Here is a 23,686-nt window from a genome sequence, read left to right on the forward strand (position 1 = left end):
TCGGCACCCTCAATCCTAAAAAAATATATAACTCCCGGCCTTCAAAACTCCTTATCAGTGGAGCCCTAGATCAGACCCAGGTTTTCCGGGGGTCTGCAGCACTGGCAGGGCAGAGCCTGGTACAGCCTCAACATCATATCACTTCATTAGAATCTCACAAGTCGAAGATCAACAGGTTTACGTGCCATTCAGTAATAAGCAACTCCTTTGATAAATGCTGCACACTGACCTTGTTACATTGAAGGCTCATTCTAATAATACAGACAACTCAGAATCACTTACTTTCTGTCTTTTTCTAGTAAACACTTGAATGCATCTCAGTTAACTTTGCAGAGATGATGTTAGACTGTAGCCTCATGTTGGAAATGTTTGTCACAAAACACACTATTTCTCACATTTAGAGAGTCCAAAAACTTATAATCTCATACATTATTGGCCCAGTATGCATTCATATGTTGGAAATGTATGTCACAAAACACACTATTTCTCACATTTCTAAGTCCAAAAATGTATAATCTCATACATTATTGGCCCAGTATGCATTCATATACAGTACAAGTCAGACAATTAATTTTTTAGGTTAGACCTTACAAGATAGGTTGTTTAACTCAGTGCATAAAAGGATATTTGTGCCATTTGCTGTCATTAAATTTGATAATCTAATCTATAACCAGCAACCAGATTTTTTTTTTTATCAGATGCATAATTGTAGAAAAGACACGGCTTGCAAAGATAAAACCGCGCTTACAGGTTAATGGTTGAATCATAGTGAAACATCCAAATTTCACCACGCGCAGTTACATATGTAAACTTTTCCAGAGGCGGTGGAATATTTCCATATCTGTAACCTGGGGCGTGTTGACCGAGCCGCCCCACCAAGGCCTGAAACACCCCACACACACACACTCCTATAGATAAGGAGAGAAGATAGAAACCTGAACAGAGGGGTCAGGTCAGCCACCATGCGGTTTTGAAGCCCAATTCCCTGCTAGTTTAAAAAAAAAATCAAGAAAACTGCTTTGGATGTACAAAAAAATACTACATAACCTTTGAATACCTACACCTAAATTATAAAAATGTGTCATTTTCAGCATGTTAAGGTGTCCGGTGTGGGACGACAACACAGTGTCACACAGGATATGTTCATAACAACTTATCTCGAGTCAGTGTGTGTGGAGAATGACACATCCTACACACTTTAAAGTGAGTCTTGAACACAGGCTTGTTTTTATTTTTTCCGGCAGGCCCTTGTGTAAGTCCCTTTTCTGTTGGCCTACAATAGATAAATAACGGCATACACTGATCATTTAACAAAGTTGTGAATAATCTTGGCCTTTTTACCCCACGCCGTCACCAGTCATTAGTCATGATCCACGGGGCCTCCACAGGAGCCTATTGATCACTCATTGACTGATTGATTTAGACAAATACTTTTTTCTCCCAGAGTGCGAGGTCGAGTCGCTCCCTCTGTTAATTGAAGATAACAGAGTGGCAACAATGGCCCCCGTAATAGAATGAGAGTTTTGTGATTATCGCCGCAGAAAGAAAAAGAAAATGAAGAAGAAGGGGAGGGGAGGGGGAGGAGGAGGAGGAGGAGGAGGGGGGGGGGCGGCTCTCTAATTAGGAAGCGGGGCGGTGCGGAGAGGCTGTGGCCGGCAGGCAGGCGACAGGCGCCGGGTCCTGGACAAAAGGCTGTCTGCTGCCCTAAACTCCCCCCACCCCCACCCACCCCCCACCCCCCCCCTCGCTTAACCCTTTAAACCGAGATACACACACACATACACACACAGTGCTGCTGCTGCATCATGCTCTCACACAGCCCGGGCCCCCCAGCACCCAAACAGGATTACTTGCCCCTGTTTTCACTGGAGGGTACCATGAAGGAGGATATGGGAGCCATTACACGTTATATGAAACTACTAAAAATTAATAGAAAAAGTGATATGGTGAATAAAAAAGGTGGGCACACTGTGACCTCCAGTCATCACAAGGCAAACAAACATGCAAACGAGTAGAAATCAGCTATATTCCACAGCTAAAAAGGTGGGTAAGCAGATTTGACGTGGGGACAGAAAACTCCGCCACATCCCTGAATTTAAGGCAAAATTGAATTTGTCAGAATCCCCAAACAATAAATGTTACATTACATGCTACTCCTCCAGCTGAAGTTGTCACTCTCCCCAGGACAGTTAACTGTGAATAGTTAAAGTGTGCCCAGGCTGCAGAGGATGTGTGTCACTGCAAGCAGAGAAAAGGGGGAGAAAAGTCTTCCTATAAATACTTACATTACTAGACTGTTTCTAAAAATACAGCCAGGCAACACAATACTAGAGGAAATACTGATAGACGGTGAGTGAAGACCAGCTCAAAATAGACCTGGATGGCCTTCTATGTAGGAGACTGTCCCATTTTAACAGATGGGACACAAATAAATATTAATACTACTACTATTACTGTTTCTATTACTACTACTACTATTACTACTACTGCAATTATTACTAGGCCACTACTATTACTGCTGCTGATATAACTACTACTACTACTACTACTACTACTACTACTACTACTACTACTAGTAATAATAATAATAATAAAAATAATTATGATAATGAAAATGAACGTTTGTCGTCTATATTCTAAATAAAAATAAAAGGCACCAGTCATCACAGCATGTCTAAAGGTAAATGTTAGTAGTTTGCACCATGCACTAGAAAGCTGTACTCTCATATAGCTCCTCCATCATTTTCACCAACAGATTTCAATGTTTTTGTAATTTGTTATTTTTATAATATGGCAATATAAAACCCAAGAACACTTTGTTGTCAAACTCAAACAAAGCACAGGCAGCGTCGGAAGGAACAGGTTTCTTCCTCCTGAATATTTTTGCCGACAGAGGGCGCCGCTGCCCCACGTGTGTGTGTGTGTGTGTGTGTGTGTGTGTGTGTGTGAAGCCTATAAAGTGCATGTTAGGCCTATAGTTGACTTTATAGAGAATTTGCCTTGGCTCAATAAATTTGTAGCTAGACTTGTTTTGGTCTATGGAACAATGCGATAATAACAATAACAACAACAATAATAATAACAATAACAACAATAATAATGATAATAATAATAAGCCTACAACCTTTCAACACAACGATTTTTTTATTGAAATTGTGAGACAATCAAAAAAAAAAAAAATACCCGGACAACCAGCATAAACAAGATACTTTCATTTTTAAATATATTTATGAATAGATATGAATGATGCGTCCACTGGAGGAGGAATTGCTTTGAATGTCTCCTGGCTGGAGTGAAATAACCTGAGGTGTTTTTCCACGTGGAGCTCTCTGTTCCTCTGTAGATGTCGGTGGATGCAGACTAAACATGGCACACACGTCTCCTAAATCAGCGATGCTTCATACACAGTTTCTGTTTTTCAAACCAACAAGCGCTAAATAGCTTTCATTTACAGTATACGTTCATGTAAAATGAAAAAAAAAAAAAAAAAAAAAGCAACGAGTTAAATTCGAAATATATACACGCTAATATACAGCCTTGAATAAATTAATACCAATTGCATATTCTTGGATCCTAGCTTTATTTACAGAATTTTCTTTTTTTTAATTACATAAATAGTTCAGAAACATTTTTTTTCTGGCAAGAAATGATAAGCGGTTCTTCTCCAATCTCCATGATATCGCAGACGGAACGTTCACCTTTCCATCCCTTTTGAAATATAGGCTATTCAAAGTTGTTGTTTTTTTTGGATGTAGCATTTCGACCGTTTTTCAACCCCGCCAGACGCTGTGATGAGGCTCATGTTGAGGGACTACTTCATGAAGCGGACGGTCAAACGTGTTCCTCCAACCAGACAGAATGCTTCAAGTTAACCAAACTCAAACACACTTTTGGTTTCCACTTTTCAAAGCGCCAGTCAGTCTGATGGAGCTGCGGGCTCCCGGTAGGGTCAGACCGATATATAGAGCCGATATTGGCCTTGGATTACAGCTCAGCCGGTCAGTGTTGTCCACCTCTGATATGATGAATATGATGCGGTTTGATTTCATATTTATTGTAGATTTGATCCAAACTACACTGGTTGTCTCTGGGAAGATTCTAATGACACATTTTGATGGGATTCCACACAAGTAATGCATGTTTTTTATTATTATTTTAGTGTCCCATTGTCTAAATCATGTATCGATGAAATTTAAAAATCTTTGCACATTTTAAATATTCATTTAACTGTTTTTTTGTGAATTAATTTTCATTTAAAGGCGGTAATGTATCCCAGAGTTTCCACTGAACGGATGGAGTGGGTCACCCTCTCTTAAAGAGCTGTTAACCCAAAAAGAGTTTCATTATCCTGGGATTCAGTGGAGAGTTTTAGTGTCCCATGATGGTTCTAAATGCTTTGTGGTGTTTCAGAGGCTTTTCCACCCTGACAAGAATACAATTCTGGGGGAAAACTCTGAATATTTAAAACGATCAAATTTAAACATATCGAATATCGGCACAAAACATCGACTATCGGCAGCTTCACTCCAAAAAAAAAAAAATAGCAATATCGGCCTTCAGCGACCCATATCGGTCTCACCCTAGTCCCAGTCTCTGTAATGTGCTGTACAAGACAAATGCATCATACTGTACGTCCACTGGTACTGAAGCCAAGCCTTCGTCCCGGTGGAGAGTGTTCATCACTTGGGAGAGTCCGTGGACGGGGAGGGCTCCCTCTGGCCCTCCAGGCCGCTCACCAGTCTCTGGATGCTCTGCAGCTCGTTCACCGAGTCCTTCAGGGAGGCTTTGGGAGACGCGGCCCTCCCGCCCGAGCCCGTCTTGTGGTTGCTGTGGTGCTCCGGGGCCGGGCTGGTCTCCCTGCTGCCCGGTTTGGAGGACTCCGAACCGGGGTTGAGGCCGCCACCGGACAGGCCGCCGGCGAGCAGTCCGGCGCTCTGGGGCAGCGACACCGGGAGCTGGTAGGGGTTGAAGCGGAGCCGGGGCCGGGACGAGCCCAGGAAGGGGTTCCGGGACAGCGGGCTGGCCGTGCTGGTGGCCGGGAGGGCCGAGGCCGAGGCCGCCGCCGCAGCCGCCGCCATGTAGGTGTAGGGGTACGGGAAGAGGCCTCCGAACGTGGGCATCGGGATGCCCTGGGATATGGAGGAAAGACTGGGAGTTAGCAGGGGCAGAATCATGACCTTTACCCTCACCCTGCTCATCAGGCTTACTGACATGCATTCACACACACTGATTCAGTCACCTTTAAGAATGGTAAATGTGAAATAAGCAAATGAATGGAATAAATATCCCCAACACATCCTCAAGAACACATTTAAACTGCTTTCAATTATTTACGACACATTTTGAAATCATTTTCTTTTTCTTTTAAAAGGGCTAGGGCTAGACATCTGATATGAAAACAACAAATATTTTCCTATTTTTTAAGTGTAAAACAAGTAGTTTATTCCTCAGACAACAAGATAAATGTTTGAAAAATGTATTCGCTTGAAGGCTATGTATTTACTATTTTAAAAACTCACACTTTTCACACTAATCCTATACATTTGTCTGCAGAAAATGTAAGCAAACTTTTCCTTTTGCAGATCATGCTTATTTGCAGATGCCTGATAGCTTGCTCACAGTGCAACACCAGCAACAGTTGAGGTAGAAACTGTCACCTAATCATTCCTAGCTGCTCAATCCAAAGCTCTGAGGTCCGGTCAGTGCTACAGGTGTCCGCCCCCCCCCCCCCCCACCCCCACCCCCGGGCCCCCTGAACCAAATCATTTTCTGGGTGGATCGTCTTTTCTTTTTTTTTTTCCTTACCTGAGAGGCGAGCATGTGCTGGGACAGATGGAAGGGGAAGGGGCTGGGGGTTCCTCCCGTGCCCTGGGCGGTGAGGCTGCCGTTTTCCAAAGCGCTTGCCCCGGATACAGAGGCCAATAGATGCCCCATGCCCATAGCGGAAAAGGCTCCGGGGGCCATGGCAAACTGCCCGGGGTGAAACAACAGCGGCGATCCGGTGTTCATAGGGTTAAAGAACTGCTGACTGTGCAGGCCGGACAGAGCCAGGCTTTGTAAGTGGCCCGGGCTGAAGTGAGAGGGGCTCTCGGTCTGGACCATGAGAGGGGAGAAGGCGTCCTTGCTGGCGCCTATGGCCCCGGCCTCCGAGTCCTTTTTCGACGGCTCCGCGGCGTCCTTCCTGTGCCTGCCCTCCGCCTTGTCCTTCTCGAGGCTCCTGGCGCCGAACGGGGAGCCGTCCTTCTTCTCCGCCGCGCTCGGCCGGTCCCGCACGCGCTCCTCGCACCGGGAGCCGTAGGGGGACAGGGGCGGCTCGGGTCCCGGGCTGTCGGAGGCAGCGCAGCGCTCGTCGTGGGGCTCCAGCTCCTGCTCGCTGTCAGTGCAGGTTTTCTCATCTGGATGGGGGGGGGGGGAAGGGGAACGAGGAGAGGAAACAGAGGGTGAGCAAAGTGTACCCCCCCGCCACCTTATCCCTAACTCTGCCTTTCACACAGAATACACACAGGGAATGGCAACAAAAGCACTGTGTCAGCCTCAGACACTCCAAATCCACCCCTGCACATTTAGACTCTCACCATATGTTTCTTTATCAGGAAATTAACATTTGACCCGCATTCGATTTGAAGCTTTTAATTTTTTATGAACAACATAAGCGAGTGTATATGTTATTTGTCAAATTGTATAAAGCATTTTTGGGCACGCAAACATTAGAATAATCAACAAAGAACATGAGTATGAAATAATAAGGTCTAGAACAAAAATCAAAGCTATTTTGGGACTTGTTTGATATGAAGGGGGAAGAATAATAATGATGTATGGGAAATTATGAGATTCACAAAAAAGCAGGTAAAACACAAAAAAATCTCCCTTTAGAAATGAATGGGGCTTAAATGTTTAAAAAAAATCCAAATTAATTAGGGGCATATAAGCATAGATTCTGAAATGGAAAACAATTTCCCTTTTAATATTTGATACCCCACCTGACTCAAAATGCAGGAGGCTTTTTTATTGTTTACATACACCACTGTTAGGCCTACATCTGCAGATGCTGCCCAGCTGCGTGGGGGCTGCCAGATACTGTCAGCTCCCATCAATCCGTTTGAGAATGGAAGAGAAAATTAATTCATTCTGAGGGAAATCGACTGAAATAAAGCGGGGAGTGGGGCGGTTTAAAGTTCCACAGGTGGCGCTATACTCCCGACTGGGTTGGATGGCAGGTGTAGTGTATATATCTCCATAGCCACAAATAATAAAATCAGGCTACTCTTTAAGTATTTTAAGTCCTTATATCCAACACAGACTATTATAATAAACCCTTTAAAAATAAACCTAAAATCAGTAGTCAGGGATGTAGCAGGATAAACCCGCCTAGACTCACTTTATCACCTTTTTAAGTTGATCTAAATATTTATGGTGTAAATTAGTAATATGCAACATAGCAAGCAGTATAAAACTGATGTAAAATATATGACAATACGTCCATTTAAAGAGGGAAGATTAATGATATTTCTGAAAATATAATTGATTTTTCTTCACATTGGCCTTTTGACGATCACCAAATATAATTTACCTGTTTTCTACCACCTATCACTGACATAAAACATTATAATTATAACCAAGGCAGGCATATCCAATTATTCCAAACCTATTTCAAATACACCATTCACGTCGGCTCGTGCCTATAGGCCAAAAACAAAACAACAACAAACAAACAACAACAAAAAAATAAAATAAAACGTGTTTGTCACCTCGACTGGCTCTGCTGAACCTCAGCGGGCTGCTCCCGGCTCCCAGCGGGGAGTGGACGGCGTCTCTGCCGGCCGGCGCCTCACTGGACGAGGCGTCAGAGTCCGCGCCCTCCCGGTCCGCCTTGCACTGGTCCTCGTACATCCGCAGCGACGGCAGGGTCAGCTGCTTCCTGCAAAAAATATACATTTATATATTACAAAAAAATATATATACAATAATAATAATAACAATAATAATAATGGTGATGATAATAATAATTTTGATAGTGGTGTTTTGGGGGGTCACCAGGCTGTGGCAGCATGACCTTACAGACTAAATAGATCCAGGACAGTGGACACACACAGTTTTTTCTAGGTGTTAGACGGTAGTTTGATACCTTTTCTCCCTCCTTCCATTCCCGGTGTCTCTGAATCCTTTGGCAAACGGGTTGTTGTCAATCTTCAGCTGCGTTATCTGCGGGGAATAAAACAGGCGGATTTTGAGGACGCTAGAAAAAACACAGACAACCGACTCTAATGTTATTTGGATTCTCGCGGTCGCGCCCACTCCACTTGACCTGACCCACATTAGAGCCCGGTGATTCTGGGAACCTTACATTGTGTTTTCGTTAAACACACACACACACACACACATACACACACATCGAGAAAAAAAAAACACAGCGTGCTGGACTGAAGCCACGGTAGGCCTTTTGGATTTGCATTATTAATAGAGGCGTAATGACGGGCGTTATTCTCATAGGCCCCTGGAGGGAAATTCTGCCACGAAATATTCCTCCACGGGGCCACACAAGCCTTCTTTACCCCGAAAAAAAAAAAAGGCAGAGGGAGCACTACTTGAACAGATGACTATCATATCAATAATTAATAATGCGGTTTGGATCACTGCTGCTTCATGCGAGTGTCCTGTTGTGGATGCAGCCCGCGCTGATCCCCGTCGCAGCAGAGGCACCGGAGCCGGCCGGGCCCGTGGCTATACTGCCGGTGCCTTGTAGCCTCCTAGAGGCCCCCGCTGGCCCTCCTCACCTTGCAACACGGGGCTCTTCAGGAATTTACCAACTGACTAGGAGAGAGAGAGGAGCTCGGCTCTCGGCGTGCCTCGCAGCATCTGCCCGGGCTGACCGGCCCTTTAAATGCCTTCTAATCGATGGTGACTCTTTGCCATAAACTTTACAACTAGACCCCCCTCCCATACACACACACACACACACCCCAATTAGCCTACCTTCAAGTTAGAGAAGGAGGAGTAGGGGGGGTAATAATGCCATCAAATGTATCAAACTGCTGTCTACACTCACAATAGCGGGGGATTTTTCAATAATATTCCCTTATTCCCCAAGAAGGAGGCTGCCAGTCTAATTTGTACCCAAAAACCAGACATGGCCCGCCGCTGGCCGCCCGCTCCCGGACCACAACAAAACACAACCCAGCCTGCAGCCTTTCTATGTCTAATTTATTCATCTCTATTCAGCGGCAGCGAGAGGTAATAGGCCATCTACTATGTGTACGGTGCCGGAATCACACATAGAGCTCGCATTGAAGCCGGCTGTGGCTGTGACAATTCAAATTCACAACCAGCAGCGCCAGCAGGTTCTTCTAATCCATCCAGCAAAGCAAAGATCAGGCAAAATATCCACACAAAAAAAAAAAAAAAAAAAAAAAAAAAAAATCATACAGTGGAACATTGGAGTTCTCTGTAGGGAAATTAGGCGACCTACAAAATCAGATTAAGTCTTAACAGGGAGGGGGGGCATGTAGGGCATTTATTATGCAAACGATAGCAGCCATATTAGAAAAAAAAAGGCCGTGCCCGGCGCGCGCGGACACTAGTGACTCACCTTGTCGTTCTGATACGCCGTCACGGCCACGAAGTCCGTCTCCGGGAACACGTAGGTCCTGAAGGTGCTGTAGGGCAGCTTCAGGATGTCGTTGGCCCGCACTATGTGGAACCTGGGCTGGTACTTGTGCATGGAGTTCAGGATGGTCTGCGGGAGGAGACGCACACCCACATACACACGCACACACACACAGAGTTTTGGAATAAATATCATGTCTCCCTGGATGTTTTTCATCACCAAAAAACACGACAGTCTATCTTAAGGCGCACGCATCCAGCGCATTGTTATTGATGTTGTTATAATTACTGTGTAACCCAGACTCGTCTGTAATTACCGCGGGGCAAGGAGAAAACCTGACGGGCCCACACATGTTGTCATGCGGACTGATATGAACTCTCAGTGTCAGCTTTTATTTATTTATTTATTTATTTTTGTATCCACTTTCTATCAGGGAGAAAACTGCGTCTGTCGTTTGAATTCAGCAGAAATTAATAACTTTACAACTCACGAGCGTGGATTTATAAGGTTCTGTCTTCAGTGGAGTGCAGTTGTGAGATATTCAGCCTCAAGGATTTTGACATCCCAGCTGATAAAAAAAAGTGTCATATCATACTTTCTATGTTTTTGAATATTTAATCCCAAATATATATTTTTTTTGAATTTATTTAAATAACACCACACGAGCATAAGGGAACGCTCACAGATCATGAATATGTGGATTTTTTTTGTAATAAGATCCATTTTAATAAGAACTTCATAATTCTCACAACTTAAACATAGAAAAAGAAGCAGGATATGCCCTGTGTTAATGAGGCGTGCATTGAGAAAGAATATAAAAAACAAATATACTTGCAAATTATTTAGTCTGACTTGAATTTTGTTTTCAGCCGGTTTGTTGAGAAGTGGACGCACTCTGCCAGTCATGTGGACTTTTCTGAGCCATGTATCATTTTTGACTCCTGAGCCGATTACATTTACAGTCATGCATACTTATTATTGAACTGGTAATATAATGTAAAAATATATGGTAAATATGGGGGGAAATATTGCCAGTAAAGCACGCACATGCCCTGCAGCGTAGAGGCCATGCTATAGACTACTATAGACTATACTATACACAATAATATACTACTATACTATACTATACTATACTATACTATACTATACTATACTATACTATACTATAAACTATACTATACTATAAGACAGCAGGCTGGATAGGGACATCAGAGACGTCAGCTGGCTCGGCCATCCAAGCCCATTTCCACGTCATTTCTCTCTGACCCGATTTGATGATACTCCACTTAATCCCAAAGCCTTGCAAACACTCAGCTCAAATATGATGTTTGTTTTTATTCCCAATACTACCATGCTATAAAAACACACATACACACACACACACACACTCAGAAAAAAAAAAAAAAAAAAAAAAAAAGACCGGAGGAAACAGAACAGTATAGTCGACAGGCCCACAGCTGCAGAGACAAGAGGCCTCGGATATTTTGGAGATCTGGATGCGAGTAGAGTCGAGTAGAAAAACGCTGCTGGAGCCTGGAGGTTAAAGCCTGATAATAATTCTGCTTTGGAAACAGAAGTCGACCTGAGGAAGCTCCGTGTATGTCAGCGGCGGTGGGAAGTCAAGTGGCGACAAAGTGTCAACAGCTTTTGGCCGCGCAGACCATCTCAGCGCGAGAAAATAATGGGGATCATGCGCATAATTATTTACTGATCTCACACTCCATAATATTCCAGATTTTTGAGTGGATTTCCATCACGCACGCACTCTAAATTAATTTCTCTGTCTCGGGGATCAGCCCTGTTGTTGTTTATGCACGCCCTCATAACTCTGCAATTGACATTCTACTTGATGTGTTATAGTGAAGAAATAGTTTATATTCTTATTTCTACTCTGTTTTTTCTTGGCTGTGTCCCATTGCTATTTTTGAACGCTGCAACCAGCCGATTTCTCCACAGGGGCGATTAAAGTTTCATCTGATCTTTAAAAACTTGACAACTACATAAAAAAAAAATACTCCTCTCCAGTCGGTTACAACACCCTCAGCATGTAAATATGGCAAGGCCTCGGCTCTCATGCGTAAAAAAAAGAAAACCACACACACACACACACACACACACACACACACACACACACACAATGGAGACACATTTAAGTCAGAGAAAAGCACGTCTAGCTTTCTAGCGCTGTACTTACAAATCCGTGCTTGTCCGAGATGTTGTTGGTCAACTTGAGTTTATGGAAAGCAACAGGCTTGGCCATCCACTGCTCCCCGGTGGCCGGGCTGTCCGGGTGGATGTACATCCTCTTGGGCATCTCCGGGTCGGCCTTGCCCGCCACCATCCAGCGGGAGTTGTGGAACTTGTAGCGGCAGTCGTCCGCGGCCACGATGTCCATCAGCAGGATGTATTTGGCTTTTTTATCGAGGCCGTTTATTCGCACTTTGAACGGGGGGAACATTCGCCTGCGAGGAGATGGGGAAACACGCAGGGAATTAGCGCGCCGTGATTCATCAAAACATGACATTGAGGTTATCATGCAGGACTCGGAGCAAATCTGACAAAGGGGTCACTCAACGCGACACGGACGCCCGGGTAGCAAACACACACACACACACTCTGACATGTGGAAATATTGTAATCGTCAGATATTATTCTCCAGCAAGGGGAATATGTTGCATGCAGTTAGGCGAAAAGAATATTATGCAGCAAATACTACCGCAAAACTAGTGTGTGTGTGTGTGTGTGTCTTTGGCGTCTCTCTCTCTCTCTCTCTCTTTCTCTCTCCCTGGCTGTGTGTGTGTGTATGTGTGTGTGTGTGTGTGCGTGTTGTCCAAGCCTACAGTATACAGCCTGAGCAATATATTTATGACCATATCACTTCACGTCCAGCTTTTTGAAGTGACAGCGTGTTTACAAAATCCAGAAGCTCTGCAGCCTTAATAGAAAGCAGTTTGGAGGATACGACTTCACGATCAAACCTAAGGCCACATTTTCTCCAAAATATCTCCCAGTAAATACTCGGCCGGGCTAAAAAGTACATGTCAAATATTTCCAAATAACCTCGATTTTTTTATTGATTTACTAATCTTGGGAAATGAAGCCAGTTTGACCCCCGACATTTTTACTTCAGTTATGAGACTGGAACTCACTTTTTGCAGGAACAATATGAAGGAATAATTAGTTCACAATGTAGGTTAATCATAATATTTTTCTGCCCATAGCCACATCTAGCTGACGTCTCTATTTTTATTCATTCTAAGATATATAGTGGAAAAAATATAAGCACCGAGCAGACTAGGCCTTACGCACAGGCTGCCATTTAATAATGCGAATACTTGGCTTTTTAGCCGCACGAAACTTATCAGCTGCGGCTCATTCGCTGGATATACATGCAGCTATGGTTGGACATTTTCACATACACACACAGCGTATGCGAAAATGGTGGTATCCATAATGCGAATTAAAGTTACGCGTAATTCTTACCTTCCGGACTTGGTAATAACCATCTCCGTCCCTAGTTTATGAAACTGGTCCCAAAGATCCTTGGCTTCCAGTGTGACTTTCGGGTCGTCGTCCACTTCTTCCTCCGGCTCCAGGCTCTTCAGGCTGCGGAGATGAGCCGCCTGATGGTGGCTGAGGGCCGGGTGCAGCGCAGCCTCCGCCGCCCCGGCCAGGCCGTGGTCCGGGATGGGCTTGGTGAGCGCCCCGGGAGGGAGGCTGAGCGCCGGGAAGAAGGAGGGCTGAGCGGCCGCCAGGAAGGCGGACATGGGGAAGTCGGTCGGCCGGTGAGCGTGGAAAGGGTGATAAGCCATGGCAGTCCCTGTAAAAACTGGATCTCTCATCGGTGCATCCACAAAAACCGAAGTGAAATAATGGATGTTCAGTGGTATTTCCCCCCACCTAGAGCCAGTGTAGGTCCGCGCTTCGCGAGCAATAAATTTCTGTAAAGAAGTACAGAATTTTGAACAAAGCGGTGCCAAAACGCGAAACGCGTTATCAGGGTGAAGAAAATAGCCAAGAGTTGCTGTTAATGCGATCTTCCTGTGGTTCCTCCACCAAGTCCTTCAGTAGAAGCGGCGCTGTGCGGACAGAGCCGGGCTGCGCTGTGTGGCGCTCAGAGAAATAAGCTGTTTCCCTGGGCAGGCTGCTTCAGTCATCCCACACTGACTGGAGAGATGTGGCCCCGTTCACTGCAGATCTGTGACTATCTCACATGTCCTTCCTGCCTCCATCCCAACACTAATGAACCAAGCCCCTTTGATTGCTGATTTTACGCTTTCTGGACCAATTGTGGGCCCCTATAGGCGTGGTTCTGACAGCTCCGGCCAGACTCTAGGAGAGGAGGGGGGGACAAGAAGGTGTCGGAAGCATTAGCAGTAAGAAAACATGTCAACAGAATAAAATATTAACCAATGACAGGAAAGATCGGGAAATCCCACCCCCATTTCCAAGCCAAACACCGGGTCAGCCCTCAGTTCTTGGCCGGTGGAGACATCACCTCTCTCGGCTTGCGTTTTTACAATGTCGCCTCCGGAGAAACCAACCTGTCCACAGACTCACTGTCTGAATACTCACCTTTATAAAGAGGAATAGCACTAGTTATCCACGTTTACCACTTCCTTTTTTTATGACTAGGGCAACTCACAACAGTAAATACAAGACTCGCAGCTTGCGCTCCACATTTTGGAGAGATTTATTTAAGAGTTTCTGCTCTCTCGGTCGTCTTCTATAATAACAGACTTGTCATTATTTCATGTTATCGGCTGTTTTGACGCTTAGCCCGGATTTGCCTCATGTTAGAGCAGGCTGTGTTGGCTGTGTGCTGTGAATTAAACCTCATATATACCCCCGGCTAAAGCCATTTATCTGTGCGTTTCTCCTGATCGACCTCACGGGAAGGCAAGCAGCGTAATAAAGGCGACATGGCTGGAAAAGACAAACCCAGATGCTGGCGTGGAGGAAAAAAGAGGAAAAGAAACCAGATGAAATGAAATTTGAGAGAAAAATCAGAGAGAAAGAAAGCGGTGAGTGCTCACTTCGGTGCATCTTAAAATGCAAAGCCTTCCTTGTTTAGCTGTGCGCTGGAACAACCAAGCTGCTTTTACACTAACAGACAAAAAGCTGCATTTCTTGCAGACACTGTGTTATGTTTTAATTTGGGTTTTTTTTAATTAGGCCAAATAACATAAATGTTAGTTCGGTTGTATTATTTGCCAATCCGCTGCGCGGTTTGATGCCCCTCGTACTACATGTTCACCTCTTATTTTTACGCTTGTATTTTCACTTCATACTGGCAGTGCGATGAGATGATTTAGTGCACAGTCGTGGAGCTGAGGGCAGGCCGTGGTAGTGTAATCTCCGACAGGTTGTATTTTGTCAAAGCACGGACAGTGCGGGACTCTGGTAGCCACGGGGGGCCCCCACTATCTAGACTCCGGTCTGCTGGGCTCCTTTAGAAAATCCATTGCTGGGGCCCTTGATTAACTTGGACTCAGTTTGTTAAAGAGCCGCTCGGCGCCAGTCGGCTGATGCACCACAATAAGAACAATCTCTTGTCTCTTTATATTTACCCTGAAGTCCTCTGGTAGCCCCTCCAGTCCCTCCAGTCCCCTCGGCAGCCAAAGCTGCGGCTCAGCTCCACTTTTCTGCCTCGGTCAGGACTCGGTGTCAGATGTGAATGTGGATAAACAAGCCGCTTTATCCGGCAGGACGGAGCGAGATGTGGGCCACAAGGCGTCACTTCGACAGAAAACTGAAACAAAAAGTGATAATCCCTCTGAATGAGACTGTCAGAGACAACTGCGCATTTCCTATTAACCCCTGGAACTCCGCCGCGTCTCTGTGGCTTCCGCTGACAAGCGTGCAAACCTCCTTACTAATCTTTAAAACCTCTGTCCTAATATAAAAAAACATCACTAGGACTAATATATATATAAATCGACTAGTGCGTTTCCTAGTAAAAACAGACCACTTTGGCGTGATAAAACACAACCATGTAAACATGAAGTCATATTCCCTAATTAGTCAAAAACAGACAAAATTAATTCAAAGGCTAAAATGCCATTTGAAAAAAAATGCAATTCCTTAAGTTACAGTAGCCTGCCTTCATGTGTTGGCAACATGATGTGGAAACTATATCTGATTTAAGAGCATGAAATGTTTGCACATCTCTAGTGTATTACACACTTGTTGCTTGGCTTCCAGCAGATTGATACAGTGCGCAGTGCAGAGTCAGCAGGCCAACAGCACCTAGAAAATAGTCCAATTTTGTGAAGCCAGACCAAGGAAAAACATTAGATAAGCTATGAGCCTTTGGACTGTTATCTGTCTTTACACAATGGCGGCCAGTGCGCATTAACGCCAGTTACAAACAGGTAGAGTCTAGAGTTTAATGGCAATGTGAAAAAAGTCTATTTCTGATCATCCTGCTGTTGTGACAGATTGAAAACACTTAAAAAAAAAGCCCTGTTTCCCAGTGTATCAAATGCGCATTGCACTTATTTGGCAACTGTCAAATCATCACGCGTTTTTGTACACATACTTCACAAAGGTTTAGGGTTATATTGCGGTGTAATATTTGCAAACCTCTCCTATAATTTTCCCGGACAGCTGACTTGTTTGGAATGCTGCACCTTAGATTTATGAAATGACAAGAGGGGCTGAGCGCCGTGGGAGCCGCGGGTCGAGCCTCCTCGAGGATATTCCAGCCTTGGATCTGGAGCTTTTCTGAGAAAAAGATTAGCAACATATGGAGGAGGATAACGGTTTTCTCCCGGAATACTCAACTGGATAATTGTATCAACAACGCTTGTGCAAATTAGTCACCATTTATTTGTTCTGTGCCGTCACCGTTACACATCTAACCAGAGGAGAAATCTCCATTACGCACGATTTAAAAGTCATTAAGTCGGGGAGACTGTTCAGTGCTGCTGGTAAATCTACACAGAATGGGCATTGTGCTGATAGATTAACAATGGATTAAATATGCTGTGTGTGTGTGCGTGGGGGGGATTAATGATATCAGACATTAAATATGCGCCATGCCCTCGTTTGGGAACGCCAGCGTCCGGCAATACACGGGTGTCAATTGGGTTTGGCGAGGTGTGGCACTTACCACACCTTAGCAATGTGATCCTGTAGTTTTTTTCATTGCAGTGGAAAGTAAAGATGTAGCAAAAATGATCATAAATCTATTTGGGTGTCATATCTAAGAAATAATCAGGAGAGCATCAGGGCCAAAGTTCCCTCTAGAGCTGATAGTTTGGTGACCTAGGTTTAATAATTTATTATATTCACCAAGTAATAATATCTTGGCAGCCTCCACGTCTAATAATTTATCACTTTGTACAAATAATCATATCTTGTCTTCAGAAATGTAGTCAGCAGCCTCTAAGCGGGCAGATATGAGATGTTAGATGGCTGCAGTGCGGCTTGGCGGAGGGTTTTTTGAACCGTCGCCCCTGCCGTCACCCGGTAAGCTCATGTTGTATTCAGAGTTAATAAAGTGGAGCTGCTAGCAGGCGTGCGTGGCGCTCAGCTGCCGCGGAGGCAAGTTGACTAAAGCCCGTGTGTCCTTGGTGCGTCCGCTCAATACAACGCGCGCAACTGCGGATGTGGAAAAATGCGCGTAAAAAGAGAGTCTCCCATCCGGGTCATTTGGCCCTCTGTGTCAGCGATCCGGGCCAAAGACGCTCTAATTACAACAGAACCGGACAGTTTGCGCCATATTCGTCTATAATCGAGTATTGTTCTTTTCTTCCTCCCCCGACATTGTTCCTTTCCTCCTTTCATCTCTCCATCTTCTCCTCCCATCTCTCTGCATCATCTCTCCAGCTATATTTAGCGGCTAGACTGAGGCCTTGGCGCCAGACCGTTTAAGACCTGTCAAAGTCCCTCATATTTCCCCTTGTCACATGGAAACCCAGCGACCAGCGGCCCTCTCCTCCTCCTCCTCCTTCCCTTCCCTTTCTCCTCCTCTCCTCCTCTCCTCCTTCCCTCCTCCTCCTCCCTTACCCCTCTCCTCCTCCCCCCTCTTCTCCTCTTCTTCTCTCCTCCTCCTCCTCCTCCTCTTCCACTGTCCACTCTGCTAAATGAAACATATCAGCTCTCACTAGTTGTAGGAAAGGCAAAATGGCACCTCAGCTTTACCTCCCCCGACACACACACACACACGCACGCGCACACACAAACACAAACACAGATGCCTGATGCATCAAAACGCACGTATAAAACAAATATTTGTAAAAAAAAAAAAAGAAGACATTTGTCATAAAATATGTACAATGATGCATGATTTTATGACAGCCAAATTGAATCATAAACTGCATTTACTTTGGGAAGAGTGTGTGTGTGTGTCTCTGTGTATGTGTGTGTGGGATGGGGGTAATTAGGCAGTAATTAGGTATTGACATCTCTAGCCTGCAGTCTGTCTTACTGGTAAACAGCCGCTCTCCTTCTTCTTCTTCTTCTTCTTCTCTTATCACCCGTTGAACACGCCGTGGAGGCTGCCTGTGCTGCTGCCTGCATGTAGATGCGTCGGAGCGGCAGGTAGGCGGCCAGGTGGGGGCGCTATAGAGGCCCTGGGGAACCGGAGCGGAGTGACACACCGGTCACATCCACATGCATTAGAGCAGGGCTTCTGTAAGGCTTTCAGGCTATATAGACGCTCCAATAGAAACACATTAGATCCAGTAGACCCCCCTTTTGATCAGATTCAGTCCCAGGACCCATATGGGAGGATTTTAGTTGTTGTTAATTTAGTTTTGAATTGTAGAACTGTCTGCACTGTACATGGAGAGAGAGTCAGAGTGAAACCGAGGATTACAATAGTCACTCTCTAATTGGAATAAGGGGAATATCAGTAGTGTGTGTGTGTGTGTGTGTGTCCAGTGATAATAGGTATGACAAACCCTTCTACTGGCATGTTTATTTACCATGATCAGTGCTTTCAAATATCCATAATATGCCATTACTGTCTTAACCGCTTCCCCCTGACGTCATCACCGCGGCTCGCATTAATAAAACATTTCCCCTCGCCCCGACCGGACCGGTCGGAGGTGACGTTCCCTCCCCTTCCCCTCCGTCTGCCGCTGTGCCTTTGAGCAGATAGGGCTGAACTGGGATCAGTCCGGTGCCGGATAGGCCTATAGTGGCTATACCGCAACCCCGCTTAACCAGAGCCGTCTCTGTCCTGTATTCACTGGCCCCTACTGGGCCCCTATAGGCCCTCTGCTCTAAAACAAATGACCTGACTGTAAAAAAACTAAAAAAAACCATAAACAAAAACTAGAGATATTACAAGCATTATTTTTCGTTTGCGTCATGTTTTAAGTAAAAAAAAAAGCATTCCTCCCATTAAATCGTCTTAATAAAATCTATCTATCCTTTCTAGACCAAACCGGCGTTTAGATTAACTGCATTTTGCAATTGGAAATTGATTGGTTCATTTTTATGGAAATGATATTCAAAGAGGCTGTGAGTCAAAACTGTAATCCCACAGGAGAATTTGTTTTAAAGATATGAGAACGGGTTGAAGGACTGTCAACAGGCGGATCAGCATTTTGATCAAAGCCATACATCAGGCGCTTATTAAACACATGGATGGTGTATCATTAATATAAACTGGTCTGGAAACAGTTTTGTTTTTTGCTCGCACCTTCAGCTTGTGGCTGCTTTGTGTTTCTGGTGGAAAAAGTGATGATGTGATGTGAAGTTTGTTTTGTTGCTTTGGCAGATTCTTGGAAATTCATTTAGCCACTTACAGGCCCTTTTGTGATCTAAAATATGAATACAATAGGAGAGATATCATTTGGAAAGACTTCATTCATGTATTTATTTACACTATTAATTAATGTATTTATTCCAACTTTATTGTAACCTGTCTATTTCTTTATTTCGTTATTGTTACACAGCACTTTACATTTCTTTCTCTCGGCTTGCTGCCTTTTGTAACCAGTTAAAAAAAACAATCCCCTGCTGCGGAAATTCGAGTAAACAATTATTTTCTTATATTATCTTTTTATGGCGTTTTTGTGGTCGCGTGCGCGCTGCGTCCCTGGCCTAAAAAAAATGTCAGTTTTTAATGATGCCAAAGAAATAAAAAAAAAAAAAAAAAAGACATTGTACATGAATTTCTCCCGTGTCAGTAGGTCAGCACAGCTTCTGCCTCTCTAAACTAATGTTTTTACCAGGAAAAAAAGGGGCTTAGAACAAGGCTTTAAAAAAAAAAAAAAACTCTTCACGTGACAATGGACCCATGATGACACAGCCATGTTAGTTTTGACACTTTCGGCCTCCTGCTTTTTTCACCAGCCCCAACATCTTTATTTTCCAGATCTGTTGACAGCGGCGAGAAATTCAATTTGCAGCTGCTGCTGCGACGGGAACATTGAATCATATTACAGGCTGCGGCGGAGGAGCAGCGACTACCTGAAGGCCGGAGGGGAAATGCTTTTTATTTCTCTGCTTTAATTCAATGAGGGGTGGGGGGGTGGAGAGGGGGGGGGGGGGGGGGGGGGGGTTGCTGTGGCTTCACTCACATGACGCTGCCACCGCCGCGCTAGAAAGAAGGGCCACACACAAACACACATAGCCCCGCTCTCGCCATAACCGCATTATAGCAGTTCAATACACAACACACTCCCAACTTTCCATCAAGGGGGGGGGGGGGAGGCTGCAGCCAACTGCTTTAAAATGTCAACTTTAAAGCTGAGACTCTGCCGATTTTAATTTTAAAACGGCGAGACCTTGAAACGGGGTCGATATGGAAATCATTTCTCGTCGCTTTAAAATCTTCGGAGATGAAAGTTTCCTTGTCATTTCATTTGTAAACAGCGTCCAGGATGCTCTAAACCAGTCATTCTCAACGTTTTTCATATCAAGGACCCCTAATTTAGTCCACATTAGAGCCACAGGCCCCTAGTTGATGAGATTTTGCCTCTCGGACCCAAATCTGAGAATATACTTATTGTTAGATATGATTTTGTCCAGAATCCCATGACTATCTGTATTGTAGGTAGAGAGATAACAGTGAAACTATGATCAAAACAGTCATTCTACTACATTCTCTAATTGTGTTCACTTCTTGTAAATGAAATAATTAAGTTTAATAATCAATCAGTTTGCTGGGGACCCCCTCAAGGAACTACTGCTCTAAACTTTAATGTAAGATTCCTGAAAAAAATGTAATTTATATGCTCTGAATAATGTCATAATGTCACATAATGCCATATTGTGTCAATGGAATGGAGTGTAGGCCTAAATAAAAAAGCCTGAGAAACGATTACTATATTCCACTCAAAGGGAACAACCACCAATATAAAGAAAAATCAATGATATTTTCAGAAAAGTCTTCATTTATGCCTTTCCCCCTTTAAAAGACCCTCTCTTTATATAGCTTACATCAAATTGATACTACTTACTATGATGTGTGCCATGAATTTTGTGTCATAAAGACTAATGTCAGCCTTAAAAAAGGAGAGCAAACTCCACTACATCCCTCTATTCTGTTCAATATTCTACTTAGTGCATTTACAACTTCACATAAACCCAAACAGAGGAAGGGCTTTGCATCATTTTTTGAAAATTGACACTGATAAATGTGCTTCATGTGGACTAAATATGGCAGATGAAATTGAAGCTGATCCAGAAAAAAAAGCCCTGGTCATGCTCTTGATTCACATCTAATCTCCATCCAACCTGACAGGCTTGAGCGCACTGAGCTCCGATCAGTGTGTGTGTGTGTGTGTGTGTGTGTGTGTGTGTGTGTGTGTTGTGCTTCTGAGCAGATCTGCAGCTCTGTCCGGCACAGATGTTGCGCTGTACACAGTCCATCCATTCCCACAGACTGATGATGTGATTTCAAAAGAGACCGGAGCTGTCTCGGTGCCAGTGGTTCTCAAAGTGGGGTCCGGGGACCTCCAGGGGGTCCTTGAGGGTGTCGCGGGGGAGTCTTTGAGGGACTTCCAGCCAAATGAAGACTAGTTTAATTACAGTATTATTCACTAGTAATAATCCCTGTTAAATAAACTATAAGGATGACTATTCTCTCCTAGGTTAGTCTCACCTCTCCATCTACAATTCAATACTAAATCAACATAAACTACAATCCTCCTATATGAGGGCTCCTGATGTAATATGTGTGTATTTGGGGGTGTGTGATGTGACAAAATGTTTCTTTTCTAAGCAGTCTCTCCATTCACAGGACACACTGGATGGAGATTTAGGACTCAGTGAAGATAGTGAGATGTGTTGGCAGTGCCTCCCTGCCTGGGCACTGCACCCCCCAATACCCCATCCCACTCCCCCCTTCACCCCTTCACTGTGGGAGACGTTGGCATGCCGGTCAGGCACTGGGACAGGCTACTGTGGGGTGTACCGAGGGGCCCGAGGGGGGCCCCATAGCCTGCCATCGGAGCTCTCATTCAGATGGCCTCGGTCTGGCCGGTTTGAACTGTCCAAGGTAAGTCCCGCACAGAGAGGCCGTGTTGGGCCGGAGGGAAACAAGCAGCTTGAAGGAATACATTGAGTTTCTGCTAGATTGTCCCTTGATCAACTTAGCTGTCAAGTGAGGAGAACATAGACACCAAAATCATCCATGTGTCCCCAGTAGATCATTGGCTCCGGTGCTCCATACTAACACTGTAGAATACACTATGGTGAGTGATAGCAGCCACTAGGGTTAGTCACAAAATCACAAAAGTGAGAAAATAAGAACTTGAAGCAGGTCTTAAGTGAAATGGTAAGTCATTTTAAATGTTATGCGGCCAAGTCTGTCAGTTTTGTGTAGGAGACTGGTAAAATTTACATGAAATACAAGACAAAAGCCACATACTAGGACTACTTTCACTGTTTACATGGTGAAGGTGGTGGTAGTGTTGCCAACTCTCATCCAAGGAAAGTATAGCTATTGCTTAAAAAGTTGCTAGAAGTTGGCAGATGATGTCATATGCTAATCTGCATATGAATATTTTGGTAGCAGAGGGAGGCGCTACAGTGTGTATGGAAGTGCTGTGATCGATCTTTGGATTGGACAAGTCAGTAGCAAAAGCAGCCATACTGATCTGTTACCAAATGCTGTGGGAGTCAACACATTCACTTTGTTCCTCACGGTCTGAAAAGTTAGCTAGATTTTTTTGCGTGTGGCTTTTGAGAAATAAAGGGGCCAAGAGGGTCTGACAAAATCACTAAATGTAGTGACCAAGTCCCCAAGTTGGCAACAGTGGTGAGCGATGGAGACTGTTTACAGCTGGCTAAACCTGTGTACATCTGCTATATTGAATGAATGATATTTCATTTTTAAAATGCATGAATCATAGGCCATATGATAAAAAAACACTGACAATGTTTTTCTACTAAAAGGCCAGTCTTCCTAATTTGGATAATGCTAGTGGTCTCTCAACATAGTCTATGCTAAAGTGTTAGCATGGAGCCTACTATCTCTCGACATAGTGTATGCTAATGTGTTAGCATGGAGCCTGCTATCACTTAACATAGTGTATGCTAATGTGTTAGCATGGAGCCTGCTATCACTTAACATAGTGTATGCTAAAGCGTTAGCATGGAGCCTACTATCTCTCAAAATAGTGTATGCTAAAGCGTTAGCATGGAGCCTACTATCTCTCAACATAGTGTACGCTAAAGTGTTAGCATGGAGCACTAGCGCCAATGATCTACTGGGGACACATGGATGATTTTGGTGTCTATGTTCTCATTACTTAACTTTCAACTATAACCGTTAACCTTTAACACATGGTTGAGTCCAGTGTGGTATAGCAACTTCTGTTTTAAATTTACTTGAAAGTTTAATTGAAGTTTACTTGTTCAAAGGCACGTTGACAGGATACATGGCTGCTGGGATCGATTTTGAGACCTCCAAAGTTCCAGTTTATATTACAGAATTTCTTTGAAAAATGAATCAAATACAAAGCTACATATCTTATACTACACATTTTATATACTGTATATATTTTATACTTTATACTATATACTATGTCTATACTATATTTATCTGTAAACCATAGGCCACATGCACTTTATGTAAAGTTCTTATAAGTGTATATATGTAAAGTTCTTATAAGTGTA

General features: G+C 44.1%; 1 protein-coding gene and 1 long non-coding RNA gene across 2 annotated transcripts; one reads left to right on the forward strand and one right to left on the reverse strand.

The window, feature by feature from the left end:
• Positions 1–3,125: 3,125 nt before the first annotated feature.
• On the reverse strand, positions 3,126–13,834 carry tbx2b (T-box transcription factor 2b). The gene is made up of 7 exons (XM_071542711.1): positions 13,088–13,834; positions 11,799–12,066; positions 9,587–9,733; positions 8,126–8,202; positions 7,749–7,918; positions 5,806–6,395; positions 3,126–5,129 (listed from the first exon to the last, which is right to left on the reverse strand). Exons 1-7 carry the CDS (start codon positions 13,444–13,446, stop codon positions 4,680–4,682), a joined length of 2,061 nt encoding a protein of 686 aa, XP_071398812.1. The 5' UTR covers positions 13,447–13,834; the 3' UTR covers positions 3,126–4,679.
• A 264-nt stretch (positions 13,835–14,098) lies between these two features.
• Positions 14,099–23,680, forward strand: LOC139663927 (uncharacterized). Its single transcript, XR_011696734.1, has 3 exons — positions 14,099–14,628; positions 21,807–22,064; positions 23,432–23,680. It is a non-coding gene; the product is annotated as an uncharacterized lncRNA (long non-coding RNA).
• The last annotated feature ends 6 nt before the right edge of the window (positions 23,681–23,686 follow it).

This window comes from Centroberyx affinis, unplaced genomic scaffold, assembly GCF_046629955.1.
Source record: "Centroberyx affinis isolate AG114_WGS23_722 - 3 ecotype Tasmania unplaced genomic scaffold, CSIRO-AGI_Caff_v1 ptg004166l_1, whole genome shotgun sequence".
In the NCBI taxonomy this organism is placed as follows: Eukaryota; Metazoa; Chordata; class Actinopteri; order Beryciformes; family Berycidae; genus Centroberyx; species Centroberyx affinis.

What these genes read in the sequence shown, in the direction of transcription:
- tbx2b (XM_071542711.1), bottom strand. Translation starts at nt 13,446, where the DNA reads ATGAGAGATCCAGTTTTTACAGGGACTGCCATGGCTTATCACCCTTTC. An exon ending in GTTATTACCAAGTCCGGAAG is followed by an intron (nt 12,067 to 13,087) that starts GTAAGAATTACG and finishes ATCTCCTCGCAG; the next exon opens with GCGAATGTTCCCCCCGTTCA. An exon ending in AGCACATGCTCGCCTCTCAG is followed by an intron (nt 5,130 to 5,805) that starts GTAAGGAAAAAA and finishes TCCATATCCCAG; the next exon opens with GGCATCCCGATGCCCACGTT.